The sequence below is a fragment of the Gambusia affinis genome, linkage group LG16 (assembly GCF_019740435.1).
Source record: "Gambusia affinis linkage group LG16, SWU_Gaff_1.0, whole genome shotgun sequence".
Taxonomy (NCBI): domain Eukaryota; kingdom Metazoa; phylum Chordata; class Actinopteri; order Cyprinodontiformes; family Poeciliidae; genus Gambusia; species Gambusia affinis.
The window spans coordinates 4417129-4432959 of record NC_057883.1 but is presented as its reverse complement, the minus strand read 5'-3'; the positions used below and the strand labels follow the sequence as shown (position 1 = coordinate 4432959).

Here is a 15831-nt window from a genome sequence, read left to right as displayed (position 1 = left end):
CAAATCAAGATCAAAACACAAGCCTGAGCTGTTTGTTTTTATAATTCACATGCCAAGTTTGTTAATTCACATGGACATTTTTATTTGTCTGTCTAAGCTTCAAAGTTGCACCTGGGTTTGTTTGTTCTGATGTAACTCACTCACCATACAGACCAAAAATGTAGCTTTCTTATTCTGTTTTACATTTCAGTTCTGAAGTCCCAATGTAGAACCCATTCAGACGATCAGAGGTCAGAGGTCAGTGGAACCAGACAGAAAGAACTTGGTAAGATTTGGTGTCTTTGCAGTGTGTGGGCCAAAGTAAGGTGAGGTGCTTCTGAGGGGTTTTATTGGGGCATTTCAAAGTGACGAATCCAAGTTGTTGTTTTTTTTTGTTTTTTTTCTTTTGATCTTTTCAGATATAGACTTGCTGTTATCGCCTCACTTGATATTGCCCAATAAAACAACATCTTAATAAATACAAACGAAATTTAAGTTCTAGTCTCTTAACGCACTTTTTGAATGAACTACTTTTTGGAAAGTGTAGATCTGCATGGCATGCTGCTGTAATCTAAACAAAAGTTATGCAATTCACCCTCGGAAACCAAAAACTATTCCTGCAGACATAAATTCTTTCCACTGGTGTCTTCAGCTATTCTTTTGAGTGAACCGGCCTAGAGCCACTTATATATTATTATTATTATTATTATTATTATTATTATTATTATTATTATTATTATTATTATTATTATTATTATTATTATTATTATTTGTTTTTATTATTATTATTATTTGTTTTTATTATTATTTATTTTTATTATTTTTTAAACACTGTCATATTAAGCTAGCTGTATGTGTTTTACTTTGAGCTCACGTCATGGCAAATAAAACGTTTTTATCATGCAGTACTTTGCGGACCACTGGGGGGCGTCTGGGGACCACAGTTTGAGAAGCACTGAAGTTAGCCAAAGCAACCCCAGATCATCAAACTATTACTTTGTCTCATCCATCCACAGAATGTTTTCCCAAAAGTCTTGGATGTCATCACAATGTTCTTTTTGTCTTTTTTTTTTTTTTTTTTTTGCAAATAAGAAAGTGGGCATCTGTGTCATTTTGAACTTGAACACCTGTAGATGTTGTGTTTTACCCAGTTGTTTTCTTATTGTTGATTAATCAGCGTTGTTCCGAGGTTGATAGGGTGCACTGTAGCCTGGTAAAGCCCTGCCCCTCTTCATTTGGTACTGAGGGTTTGGCCCCTCACCTATCGAGAAACGATTGTTTCCTGGAGGCGTGGACTCTGTTGAAGTTCAAAGTTTGACCCAATCGCGACCGTTTGGCCGTGACGTGTGTAATCCAGAAATCCTACGCTGCAATTCTGTTATTAAACAGCCACCCTCCACTGCAAAGAAGAGATGTGCCAAGGCAAACCAGATGACCGGTAATGTAAATTCAGTATTTGGAGGTGTGGCCGACACGGACCGAATGGCTCCCTTCCTTCGCTGCCATTACTATTACTGCAGGCTGGCTACAATACTAAAACAGCACAGAAAATCTAAGTCATCGCTCACAACTTCTCCTTCTGTTGGTTGATTGGACAATTTGTTGAAATACTACTGGAGGAACTGAACTCAATGGGAGAAATCCCAGACAGAGTTGCGAAGGAAAATGAGAATTGAGCGGTGTTTTATAGGAAGGCAACGTCCAAGCTTAAAAAAAATAAAAAAGGGATCATGTGCATCATTTAACATGCCAGAGTTAGTCATATAGGTCAGTTTTCATCTGTAGTCTCTCACGGTGCAAAAGTGGAATCCCAAAGTTTTAGAAATGTCTTTGTAGCCCTTTCAAGATTAATCTTATGATTAAATGAGGAACAGTATTTTCAAATGTATTGGCATCTATTGATGCTTGAACTAAAAGCATCAAATAAAACATTATGGGTTTCAGTAAAACCATGAAACCCAACAATAAAGACAATTTTAAACATCAGTAATTGGAATGTATCGTGACAACAAATCAAACTTCTTAACATTGTCAGCGATAAACGATACGATAAATGCTCCCCCCTAATAGTTTGATTTACATTGCTATTTTCTCTGCTCACTTTTAATCTGGTGATCTTTGTCTTAAATGAACATTTATTTGATCAAATGTCAGGGAGGGCAACAAGAAAGCAAAAACACTTTATGAGAAAACAAACTGGAAAGATGTTTTTATTATTATTTTTAGAAGGATGTAGTTAAAGGATGTAGTTAATCAAGTCATAATTCTGCCGATTTTATATGCAAATCAGTGTCTGTTAACCTCAAAATCAGATCAAAATGAAATCATGTCAAACGAGATCATGATCAACACATTTCACCAAACACTTCCACAGATTTATCAGCATCTTATCTCGTGTTGCTGCGAGTAGTGCTGGAGTAACTTTTTCAGCCGGTTTATAGATCCCTATCGTCGAGTTTATGTCGTCCCTTGGCTTATATAAACGCTCCGTCTTTTGTTGTGATCTGTGTAATCGGCATGTTTGAGCGGTTGCCTTGGGAACAGTGCACAGCGGGTTGCCATTGACGAGCAGTTCGACAGGCGAAGACCCAGTTGCATTGCCGGTGACGCCCAGATCAACAGCAGCACCTTTGAATCAACGGCAGAGAAATGCATCTGGTATCGCATTAGAGATCAACACCGAGTCGCGTCAGGATGTGAACTGATGCGTTTTCATACCCAGCAGCCTAAAACATCTCATTTGTAGATCGTAGGAAATCCGAAAGTATTGTTTGTTTAAGCTAATTGCTGCTTCGGCAACAACAGCAGCCCCCCGCCCCCGTCTCCTTTTTTTTTTTTTTTGCACCTCTCTTCTCCTCTGGAGAGTTTCTCGTTTCTCACCCTGGAACGCCACTCGGTCCCCTTCCCGCTGACTCGGCTGACAGGAGACGCAGCGTTTAGGGAGGCCAAGGTGATGCTCCACCTAATTCTTACGTTAGCCAGACAACAAAGAGGCCCTTTAATTGCGCTAATCTTTTACCAAACCAGAACGCGACCTGTGCCAGAAAACCTTCCTGACGAGAGGAGGTTGTAGAGCCACAGCCACAGAACATGTTTGTTTAGATAACCCCGCGCCTCCTTTCAGCACATTTCTGCACCTGCAGTGAGTATAGGATATCTAGAGAAAACTCAAAACAAGCCGTGTGTGACCCCCTTCGGGTGCGTTTCGCAGGGTGTTTTACCTCTACCTACTGCCTCTTTTGTCCCTTCTCTTTCTCGCTGGCAAAACAAAGACACCTGGGTCAGACATCAGCTCTCCTCTGAGGTCGTGGGGTCACTAGGCAGTTGTTTCTTCCAGGCAGGCAAATGCTTTGAGCTGTAGCTAAAAAAGATTGCAGCAATATCCGAACCAGCCCCCGCCTCTTTGAAAGCTGTTGCAGCTTAGTAAATGTCCGTTTAGCTGTAATTTCAGAAACATTAGCTGTGTTTCCATTGACCTTTTATTTCTTCTAGTTGACATTTTGAGAGTAAAACCGCTTAACGGAAACACAGAAATTTAGAAAAAACTAATTTCTATGATTGAAAAGTAGTGCCGATCATATCAAAATTGTTTTATTTTTCCCAAAACTGGAATGGAGACTTTTTTCGCATCATACGGGTCACATGGTCAATAACTGGACCTTACTACTGGTGAAAACAATGAAGAAGCCAGCAGGAAGTAGTTGGAGGATGACCATGTTTTTTATGGATTTATTCACGTGTGATTTTTTTAACTGGGTTTCTTATTCAACAAAAACACCACAATTGTGAAACTGCGTTTTTTTGACATTGGCTGAATTCATTGGCTGATTTGGCTGAACGAGGTTTTCTGCACAACCATAATAACCAACAGGTAACACACCTGACACTTCCTGATGCTTGTAATGGAGGTGTATATCAAGATGATGAAGTACACTGGATTTCATCTAGTGTATTCCTATATGTCAATTGCATAAAATACACAGGGACTGAGTTTGTAATTTGACAAAATGAATAATTTTGTTGCTGTATCCCAGTCACCACTGAGCCTAAAATTTCTTTTTCTTCTTCTTCTTTTTCCCCATCAACCCCTGCAGCATCATGTTTCACAGCAACCTGCACATCCACCATCTCAGCTGGAGAGCATGAACCTAAGGAGTGAAATCCGCAGCTGCTGGGACCAAATGGCTGCCTCTCAATTAAAACAACACGCAGCAATCTCCCATGCAACAGGGGCACGTCACAAAGGTTTTATTTCCAAAGCCGTTAGTCTGTAAATACATTTCGTGCTCGAAAACCCGCGCCTCTGCACACGTCTCGCTCTGCACGCGATGCTACGTGAAATTTGCATCAAACCGGGATGTGTTGTCTCATACATCGCCCACGGCAACGGTTCCACGGTGGCGAAAGACGACGATTTAGTCCTTCCCGGGTTCACAGGTCGCCTCCCGCTGGAGGGGAGCCTTCATTAGCAGGACAACGAAGAGCGTCTCTAAAAATAAAAGTGGTGAGGAGTCCGAGAGGCTTTGTGTTTTGTTCCGTTTCACCAACATGTCCGCCGACTGACCACAGCTTCCTTTCGAGGATGAGTTCGACTTCATATGGTGCACAGGTGAAAGCGAGCGAAGTAAGGTGGAAGTGAACAAACAATTAGCTTTTTGTTAACCTTCATTACTGGCCTATGTACAAGACAGGAAAATAATTAAAAAAAACAACAAAAACCGAGCACCGTGGTACTGTAGGGTACGACTTTTTTCTTCAGCCATCGTGAAATGATGCGCCGCTGTCGTCACGGCGGCGCGGGACGTCCAAACTCCTGGATGAAGACGTGGAGTGATCGCACATGGAATCCTTGAGTCTTCCTCTACTGAGTCTTTACAACGCTTTTAATAATCTTACATAATAAATAGTGTTGGTCCTCTGACGCTCAGGCTCGTGTGCGCGTTCAGTCCTCTGAGGTCACGTCGATGTCCTCGGAGCTGGCCTGCTTGGTGGCGATGCGCCACCTGTTGATGTGGTGGTTCCCCTTCTTCTTCTGCTGGCTGTCCGGACCCTCCTCCTCCAGCTTCTGGCGCTTGTACTTCGTCCGTCTGTTCTGGAACCAGACCTTCACCTGAAGAGGCAAAACAGGGAGTCGACGTAAATCTTTATTTGCTTTGGTGCTTCGTAGCTCTGCTGATTTGTAAATTGGATTGTTTTGGTGAGCTTCAAAGAAACAATGATTCTGACTTTTTGTGGGGGAGAGAAAATACGTAAAAGGCGGATACAATTTTATTTCTGTTTAGCAAATTCACCAAACTGGATACAAATGTTGTTTTTTAAGTCAGTTTTATTTTCTATTTGAACTTTTCTCTTTCAAGTAATTGCTGCAGCCTTTTTTTTTTCCGCTCAGTTTTCCTCCTTAGGATCGTATTAAATAATGTTTTCACGCACATGCATGTATCCATATATACAGGATTATGATGGCACACAGCACAACAAGAATCTGAGGTTTGATTATTTTATGATCAAACTAATTTTTGTCAGTGATTTGCCTCTCTCATACTTTTACTGTGTTTTCTTTTAAGTCTAAATTTGATTATTTTCATTATGTTTAATTTTGGTTTTTCATTATTTTTCCCTTTGCTTTTGATTTGAATTTCTATCATTATTTTCACCTTGTTTTTTTATGCATTGGCTGATTTTTTATTTGGGTTTGAGAGATCCCCTTTCTTCTAAACATTTTTTTTGTTTTTATTGTTTTTGGTTTCTATTTTCGCTCTTCTTGTTTTTCTTGTTCGTTATTGATTTTATGTTATTGGAATGGCTTTTTTTTATGTTTGAACTTTTTTAATCATCTTTTTATTTTATTTTTTTATTTGTGCTGTCTTTGTTTTTATTGTCATTTATTGTTTTCATATCTTGATTTTCGAGAGTTGCCTTTTTATTTGCACCATTGTCACTGATAGTTTTCTCTTCTTTAGTTAAATTGTTTTTGTTTTTGCAGGACTTTTTTTCCGTGCCACTTACTATTTTAATTTTTGTTTTTGAAATACTTGTGTTTAAGATAGAAGCTCCTGGTTTTGTTGCTTGAATATTGTATTTTTCTATGTGTTTTTAAAATATCTTCCTGAAGACCTCTATGGCTGTTGAAGGAGCCCTATTTACAGAATTTGATACCCAGAAACCATTTATGATGTATTTAATCTCAGCATGTCAAATCCAAAATTTGACCTGCTGCTAAAAATCGTAACATTTTACCTGACATTTTCCAACCAAGAGGAGAAATATATTTTAAAACTTGAGTCAAATCTGCTTGTAATGAATGTGTGTGGTCTGCACTGATTTAGCTGGTTTTCAGTGAGATTCACCTGTTCAGATTACATTTTCATATTGTCTAAATCCACAACATTCCATCTTATAGCTTCACATACTTCATATTAAAATGTTTAACGGTACAATTTTACTTCTACATCACGCCAGATACCTGTGTTGCCCAGGATGACAAAAATATTTATATACATTTCTTAGTTGACAGGTGTGATAGGCTATATGTAGTAAAAAAAAAATTAAATGCTCATTGCATGTGAGCATCTCTACATTTTTTTTTACAGAAATTGTGTTCACTTTGTGTAAATGGTCTCTCGTTATTTAAGTTCTCTGCGCTCTCAGTAAAGAAGTGATAACTGTTTTGTCGGTAAACGTTTAACACTAATTCCTTGATTTTTTTATATATATATATATATATATATATATATATATATATATATATATATATATATATATATATATATATATATTTATTTATTTATTTATTTATTTTTTGTTTTAGCACTCATTTCAACAATAAAATGAACTCTTAAAAACGTGAATTTCTTAAATGGTGGGTCTTTCATAAACTAAATAAGGGTTGAATTGTAAGTCGTAAAGAGACTCAAAATTAAGTTTAATAAAAATAACAATAATTGAAAAAAAAAAAAAAAACTAACAAAAGGAGGACAAGGCGAGTCCAAAGTGTGAACTGAACTTACTTGGGTTTCGCTCAGGCTCAGGCTGTTGGCCAGCTGCTTCCTCTCGGCTCCGACCACGTAGTGGTTCTTCTCGAAGGCTCTCTCCAGGCGGAGCAGCTGCGACGGAGAGAAGGCCGTCCGGATGCGCTTGGGCTTCCGGGCGAAGGGGCCGTGCAGGAGCAGGCTGTCCTGGGACACCTCGTTACCTGGAGGTAAAGTCAAAACACTCTAGCTAAATATCCCTTGTGTTGTCTCTCGGTTAGTAAGCCTTTTTTTATTATTATTATTTAGACACTACTGAGACACTTCACTTCATGCTGACGCATATTTTGTAGGAAAACAATGGAGTGAAAACCGCGGCATTTTTTGTGGCATCAGAATAAGCCTGATCAAAAAAATATAAAATTAAATAAAAATGCAACTCCTGTGACTACCTCGTACACATTTTATTACTTCTGTGTAAACGTTTTGTTTTACATATAATATTTTATTTAAAAAAAATCTGGACCATTTATCCACCACTTATCTTTTTGCAAACGGGAGTAATATTTGGTTTCTAAGCCACCTTCTCTGGTTTGTTAGCGGACCATCAGCTATGTTAATTAGTGTTTTTCTAACGACACCCGTCACGAGTGGATTGGTTTTAAAAGTAAGTGTTGTTACAATTTTATTTGGTATTTTACTCTCCAAGTTCGAGCAAAGAAAAGAGGAACATGTCTTCAGTCTGAACTGTAAGTGAGAAAAGGTCCAAATAGAATATTTATTCAGAATTTGATCCAGTTGAGCAAACCGGGTCTTACGTTCAGCGTCTTTGTTAAAGCTGAAGCGTGTGAAAGTCCTATTCTTCTACAATTAACCGGACAATAATTATCCAATCCTAAACAGCCACTCGACAGTGGTCTAAAAACACAATAATCATTTTGTACTTTACGCAAGTTGTTTGTTTCGAGGTAATGGTGAGTTTTTATTTTTTTTAACATCACATTGTACTCTTTACTGACTCCTCAAACGCTCAATGTTCCCCTTTCCTTTTCAGCCTCATTTCCGAGCAAAACCCCTAAACCGCGCAGCGTTACTCGAAACATGCAGTCAACTACCGCAGAGTTAATTGTTTGTCGCATTCCTAGTATGACGCAAGTAAATTGTAATAGTTATTTTGTCGTTTTAGAGGACAAAAAAGTAATCTAAAACATTTGATGTAACAAGAATCAAATTTAATAGAAAATTAACCGCATTTCGAAATGCTACATTTCTCTTTTACCTTTATTTTACTTTTCAGGGTCTTCATGTAAATGTACTAAACATTGTACACCGTTCAAATTTTGTTTTATAATTTTTTTTTTACATGCATGCTTTTATCGGAAATTTTTAATATTTCCGGTTTTCCTTTTGCTTTAACCTATTAAGAATAAATATCACATTAAAAAACCTAGTTTTAATGTGAAATGTGAACTTTAATGTGAAATCAGGACCCCTTTGGATGATTGTTTGAAAGTTTGCACAATTTAGAAGCAGTGTTTTCAATTAGATTTATTTTATTTTATTATTTTACTTTTTTGGGTTTTAGTTTTGTTATTGATAAAATTTCAAGAAATTGCAAAATAGAAAATTATTATTATGAAATTCTTCAAGAAATTTGTCATATGCGTAGAATGTTATTTTTTTTCATGTTAATAACAGACGCAATTGATAATTATGCACAGACGCCGAATTATTGCTATTACTATTAATATTTCGCCTATATGTGAGTGGTAAATATTTATTTTTAATATTATTATTCCTCCTATTATTAGAAAACTTTCCGGCAGGAAAAGCTTTACATGACAACAGTACGTTTTTCTCTTCTTCTGTTGTGATTTTTAAGAGTGGAAAGAATTGACCGCAGCTTCCGGATTTGTTCCTCTGTTTCCAGTCTCTGCTGTTTCACTTTGCAAACAAGAATCTCTTACCTTAAAAAAAATAAAAAATAAAATAAAATAAAAATCTTGAGAAGCTAAGAAAATATTCCCTCTCAAGTCAACACATTTGACGTCCCGCGGACTACTGCTGATGTACAAGTCGCCCCCACATCTTTCACCTCAGCGCGATCTCTCTCCATCTCCTCTTCTTTTCCGTACCTTGAAATCTGTGTCCAAAAAATCTGTTCCGTAACACCCAGGGGTAGAAGTTGAGCGGGTCCCGGTGTTGCGTGCCGAAGAAGTGCGGATGCTGTAGGTGGGAGCCTCCGAGCTGGTGCGGGGCCACGGTGAGGGACGGGTGGTTCACCGTCTCCGGGAACACCAGCTCCGGGCCCTGGTAGAGAGGCCTGGCCGCCGGAGCCTGGTAGCCGTTCATTAAGGCATCTGTGGTCGGGTTGGAATAACTCAACGCCGTTGGCCGGATGGGGTCCTCGGCTGGCAGGGGGCTCTCTTTGGCGACCAGAGACTCTATCGTGAAGCAGCGCTTCCCGGCGGAAGAGAACATCATCTCTAGGCAGGAAGAACACAACTGGATCGTCGTTCTTAACTTCCTCTCGCTGCTTAAAGTTGCATCATGACCGGAGGATGGAGGGGTGTCCGCGGGTGGTGGAAGAGGTGGGGCGGGGAGAAGGAGGAGGAGGAGGTGGAGGAGGGCTGCCTGCAAAATCCAACCCTCTGAAGATGCTGCTAGAAAACTCAATAGTGCCGCAAGTCTGTGCGCTCCCAGAGGGCGTCTGTTCACAAATGCGCACCGAGAGCAAGCGGCCCTCCACGCTCCCCCCACCTAGTAGCTTTACGCTCCCCAGGAAGGGAGCTGATTGGACCGATGCTCCTGCCAATTGGTCTCCCGGAGTACCTGCTCCACAGATCACAGGAGCCCGGGACCAGCTTAGTTACAGACAGCACATGTGTCCAGCCAATTAGGCGCTCATTTCGGCGCACATTCAGGCTTAATATGTCGGGTTTGTTTTTCTTTCTCTGTTCGTGGAGGCAGTCTGCCGTGGCAGTGAGAAAGCTGTTTCAGTGGAAGTGAGGAGCCACTATTTGGAAGGTTGACTGAGGAGAAATGAAAGGTGACTCAGTAGAGCAGCTTAAACATTAAATCAGAGTCATTTTTCTTTAAAGTGACTTTCAGATATTTTTTTCTCTCTCTCTCTCTCTATTTTTACCCCAGGACAAAATGAATGTATTCATATTTTATTTGGCTTTCAATAAATGTTTTGCCAACTCCTCTTTTTTCATTTTTACTTATGGAAATTTAGAGTGTGTGGCTTCATTACACTTCATTACATGCTTTAACACTGATGTGTTAAAGCAAGCCCAGTTGTTTTATTTTGCGTATCCACCAATATGGACTAAACCAGGACGTATACGGGTTATAGGTTTGACTGATACTAGAATAAGTTTCACAGGCAAGTGGCTAATATGTAATGAGACTGATAAAGAGTGCTTTGAAATGAAACAGGAAAAAAAGCATAACCTTGATTTCTAAGCAAGTAGTGTTTTTAGGTTATTTCGACATGAAATTCTGTTACATTTGGATAACACAATCACTACTTGATTTATAAGAAATCAATTTTATTCTCTGTGCACTGTCATAAAAATAACAGCTAGCATTGAACCAAATTGTGAAACTCTTTGCATTTTATGTAGATTTCATTTCAGAGAACACATAATGCAGGTTTAACTGTTTGATGACCTAAATAAATTAGCTACATTTCAGCAATGTTTTATGTGTACCTACTTGCATAAGTTTGTTAAATTTATTTTAAAAAATATCGAGACTGTTTATTCTGGCATAAATCTTTTAGAGGTTTGATTTATCACAGTTACAGAACTGGCCACAGCTGGATTCTTTGCTCCAACACAAAAATCTTCTGAACCAGAAGTTTCATATCAGTTCTGAACTTTTACTAAGTTCTTGATATTCATTCATTGATGAACAAAATGATAAAAAAAAATAGCTTTACACGATTTGTGTCACAAAAAATTCATTGATTGAGGTTTGCATTTTTCAATGGCTAGTTGTTATTACCGTCAAAATATATTTTTTTACTTTGCATCTTTGTTTAAAACTCCAAAACTGAACTAATTATTGAATATGTGCAGCTAAAAATTTTAATATTGAACCACAATTAGGAAACCATAAACTAGAAACAAACATAGCTTCTGAGAATCTCCCTTTTGGTCAATGTGTGGATGCTAACCATGGCTATCCCTAGCTTCTGCTATCTGTTTAGCAGATTAAAGGTTTTTGTTATTTTAAAATAATATCGTCATTCTCTAGCGTGAGCTGATGTCTAACCCTTATGCTTTCCATCCTGTGGAAGAAGTTCCGTGAAGTCAGATTTTTACTGATCCTAAAGCAAATTTAAAAAGCAAAGCAGCAGTAACACCTGTACATCTTGGCTTTAATTTACAGAAAAGCACTTCAACTATACATTTTTTAACCCAAACGCTGAGTTGATGCAGCTATGTAAGAGTTAAGTTAGCTTAAACCAAAACATTGTGTCCTATTTGTTGGGTTAAAGAGACTACAAGAAGCCTCATCGTTCTTCACACAGCACCATATTAAGGAAAATGCCTGATCAGACTTCACCGAACATTGGAAGAAATTGGAACTAATAAACCATAAAATGATGCCGTTTAATAACATTAATGGCAGTGGATTATGTTTATGACTAGATAATGAGATCACACTTGATAAACTTTGGTCATCAAAGACAACTTTAACCTTTAGCCTCAAAAAGCTAGCAAACACTAGAGCTAGCTATGTTTGACCAAAGTACGACAGGATAATACGTTTCTTCCATTTGGTTCATGAGCTTTTTTACTTAATACTTTGAAAATGTATTTAATTTTGGAGCTTGAACCAGACCTTTGCAAATCAAAAAAGTACTTTAGATGGCATTAAGTATTAATTAAAAATATAAAAATTTGTATACATCGATTTGATTTGCTGATGACAATTCAAGCTAGCATTATTCTCGTTCTTTGTGTCCATTGAAAACATCAAGGCCAATAATATGTGTTGAATTATCACTCAATGTGTCAACTTAGTAAATATTAGTGTCTTTTGTGTTTGAGGATCTGTTGTGATTGATAATGTTTAGTTTTTGGCACAAGAAGTCAAGTTTAAATCTAGTTTAGCTAGCTTAGCTTAGCTAATATGCTTCTTTACAAATTAGCAGGAGACTTTGCTAATGAAGAGCTCTTAGCTGTGGTTCTCAAAGAATAGATTTGTTGGAATTAAAAGTTTAGAACTATTTCAGTAACATTTAATTATAAACCAGTTGTTTTATTTCTTTTTAACAAGTGAGGATAAAACCAGGTGAGTAAACGTTATTTTAATTAGAATTTAGTTTATTGAATTGCTACATTAATTTTTCTGCAGTTTCATTTGATCAGTGTGGTTTTTAGAGTGCGTTGTTCCCAAAGGTAATTTATAAAGCAGCAAGACTCCCAGCTTTCATCTGCAGTAAAGATAAGGCTCGTTTTCCATCCTGAGATTGATTTAGCTTTGGCGCAAATCAAACCAGTGCTGATTTGTGCGGACGTAAACTTACTTTTCCGGCTGTTTAACCAACGAAAGTCCCTTAAATTTGCCCTGACAGCGTCTGCACGTCGCCGCAGTTTCTGTCCTCTGTGAATGGGAACGGACTTGCGAGAAAACGCCGCCCCGCTTCCCTGTTGTGCGCCACACCAGTTAATTATTATCCGCTTTAATGCGCTCGTTTGCGTGCAGGTTGCATTAGAAAATCATTACCGATGGAAATTATGAGGTAAAACAAGTTGTTGATTAGGCATTTAGAGCTAAAGGCTACTAAAGAAGGCAGTGGGTTCTGTGAACGGGACCGCGCTTTCATTTCTTTTAAATGTTATAGCGATTCTGTTTAAAGATAACGATCTGCCTGCGTAGAAAACAAGAAGAAAATGTTCTTTTTCTCTACTCGGGGGAAACCGCTAATAATCAAATCGTTTTTATGAAAAGTAGACTTTTTATAAGTTTGAAAAAAACAACTGGAGAGAATGAAGTTCATGGAAATATTTGAATTCAGCTGTACTGACGTTTAAATCACCTCCCCCCCTCCCCCGCCCCGCCTTAATAAATGCACAAAGACAAAACAAATTTTACTATCGGATCTCCAGAGATCGCTTTCATTTCGGGTGTCATGCATCAACCGTCTCCTTGCTTCACCTTCCAGCAGCAGGAACTTGTGGCTTGACCGAGCTTAATGATGAACCCCCGGCGGGCCTGTGCGCACTGACCCCCGTCGTTCCTGCTGGTGCTGCTGGTTAATACATGATCGGATCGCGGAGGCTTTTAGAGGGGGGGGTAGGGGAATTCATGCAGTGGCCCTCAGTCCTCTCCTCCCGTTGTTGATTTCGCAGCCCGAGGCTCCGGGTGAGTCGGTCGCTCTGACCACAGGGGGTTTCACTGAGCGCGGCGGCTCCTCTGTGGAAATATCTGGAGGCGTTTAGCTCAGTCCCTCCAGGGTGAGGTGGATTTAATGCTGCTTTCCTTACTAGATATTTCTTGTTACAAGTCAAACATCTCATATAATGCGTCCTCGTTTGATGTCCCAGGAAAACAAAGGGCGTTAATTTAAGAGGAAAAAGTTTTCTTTTTATTTTAAATATCCAGTTACAGAGCGCTTCTCAATTCCAGTCCTCAGTCCCCCTGCTGTGCACGTTTTAGATGTGCCTCTATTCCAGAACAGCTGATTCAAATGATTGTATGACCACCAAGAACTGCGGAAGCCTGTTAATCACCCAAATATTCAATTCAGGTGTGTGGCAGAAGGGAAACTCCTAAAACATGCAGGGCAGGGGGGCGAGGACTGGAATTGAGAAACACTGATTGTATTAAAACTGCAGTGTGTAACTTTTATAAATTTTTTTAAACCTTTTTCTTGAAACTGTCACTATGTGGAGACAGGATGAGACAGACAATATGTGGAAAAAAATAAAATAAAATCCAGCATCTCTCCCTTCTCCCAGTCCTAATTAGAAACAACCAATCAGACTCAAGAGGCGGGTCTTAGCGCTGTCAATCACTCTCCTCCTTGCTCTGTGCTCCATTGCAGCTAGCATAGCTTGTTGTGAATGCTAAAGCTAGTTAGTATAGCCACCAATAACAGCTGATAAACGGTTTTCCTTAAGTGGTTCCTCCAACATTAGCAGATTTTGCAGCAAGTACATAAGATTGATTGACAGTGCTAAGACCTTCCTCCTGGCTCTGATTGGTTGGTTTGGGTCAGGAGCTGTACGTTTCTTTAGAGGGCAACAGGAGCTCAGGAAGGAGGCATAGATCCATCTTTTCACAGATATTTAACAAATATGTAAAACAAATTAAATGATTTACACTCTTAAACTTTTACTCTTTTCTTACTGTGAAACCACAAACCGATTTTTCTTCACAGACCAACATTGAGTTGTGCCTATCTGAAGTGGAGGTAAAATTCTGTCAGAATAGTTACTAATGAAAATCTGAAATGTGCGGCATACATTTCATTTCAACTTGCCCTGAATCAATGTTTCTTGCTACAATTAGGTGCATTTTTTATTTTTTTTTATCTCTACCACCTGCACTGTTCTGGAAATGGACTTTTCACCGACTGTTCTTTGGAAAGTAGCTAAACTCAGTCTAAATCAAGAGTAGATGAGAATATACATTTTCCAGTCCTGAAAGATCTTGAATGGATTTAGCCGTGGACTTTAACTGGACCAATTTAACACTTGCATAAGAACTACTGTATGGCTTAGGCTGTACGTTTAGGACTTTTGAACTTCTACCACCACCATGTTTCACCATGATGCGTTCAGGGAGCATGTGCAGTGGCAGTTTTTTTCTCTCCACATAGTATGTGGACCAATAAGTTGGATTGCGGATTCATCCAACCAGAGCACCGTTCTATAATCAGCACAGATTGTTGAAAGCTGTAGTTTATCTTTATGTGTAAAGAGTAAATAAATACAAATGAAAACAGTGCTTCCTTTTCCTGTCAGGAAAAAAATGAATATTAAAAATTTAACATTTATTAACTGCTATTTATTTCACAAATAATGTGAAGTAGAAAATGTGAGGGTCAATCTTAGACAACTTAATCCAGATATTATAAAACTATAGTAACTGGTAGGTGCCTGGCTGAATTAGTGATGGGGCCTCATGTTAAATTCTGCTCAGGGCTCTATAAAATCTTGGGCCGGCTCTGTTTGCAGTTCTAATAAAAATGCAAACTGAAGTACAAAACATAGCAACTCTTCACAGTGAATAGCCAAGTTTCACCATCGGTCATTGTGTCTCATACTGTACACTGATTTGATGTAAATATGTTTACTGTTAAGACGTAGAAAAACATTCTATGAACAATTATCTACCAAGTTGTTTCGAGGGTCCAATAAATGAAGAAAGATATGGAACCTCAATATAATGTAAGTGCTGCCCTCTAGTGGAACCAGACCCAAACATTTCCACTTCAATAAATAATGATTAGTAATGGCTCAGCTGCTGTGACTGTGATTCAAAAATATTTATAAAATAGTCACATAAAAATACAGCTGGCTATATGTAATATTTATATAATGTTTTCTCAGACCAATATAACATTTCCTATTTTCTTATGCCATCATCAAAATGATACAATGTGTAGTTTTCTTACAATACAGTATGAATACTCTAAGCGGTCACTCAGCGTTGCTTTATAATATTATTGTTTTCGAGACTACATCTATCAAACACAAAGCAAACCTGGGCGTGTCTACTTTGTTTAAAAATTCTTCTGAAAAAATAGAATTTAACATTAATGTGAAGCAATGTATATGATAACGTTTGACTTAAAATGCAGCAGAAGAATCTGAAACCCTGGAGTCGACCGAAAAGTATGAATTTTCGAGCAGATGCTGCC

At 38.5% G+C, this 15831-nt stretch overlaps 1 protein-coding gene across 1 annotated transcript; it reads right to left on the bottom strand.

Annotated features, from left to right (window-relative positions):
- Positions 1–818: 818 nt before the first annotated feature.
- On the bottom strand, positions 819–9625 carry emx1 (empty spiracles homeobox 1). The gene is made up of 3 exons (XM_044142944.1): positions 9083–9625; positions 6987–7171; positions 819–5089 (listed from the first exon to the last, which is right to left on the bottom strand). Exons 1-3 carry the CDS (start codon positions 9429–9431, stop codon positions 4922–4924), a joined length of 702 nt encoding a protein of 233 aa, XP_043998879.1. The 5' UTR covers positions 9432–9625; the 3' UTR covers positions 819–4921.
- Positions 9626–15831: the final 6206 nt, after the last annotated feature.

Bases quoted from the DNA above. Each gene is read 5' to 3' on its own strand.
- emx1 (XM_044142944.1), bottom strand. From the start codon at position 9,431: ATGATGTTCTCTTCCGCCGGGAAGCGCTGCTTCACGATAGAGTCTCTG. The intron at 7,172-9,082 runs GTACGGAAAAGA...CTTTACCTCCAG, and splicing joins TTTTGGACACAGATTTCAAG to GTAACGAGGTGTCCCAGGAC. The intron at 5,090-6,986 runs GTAAGTTCAGTT...TTGCCTCTTCAG, and splicing joins TGAGCCTGAGCGAAACCCAA to GTGAAGGTCTGGTTCCAGAA.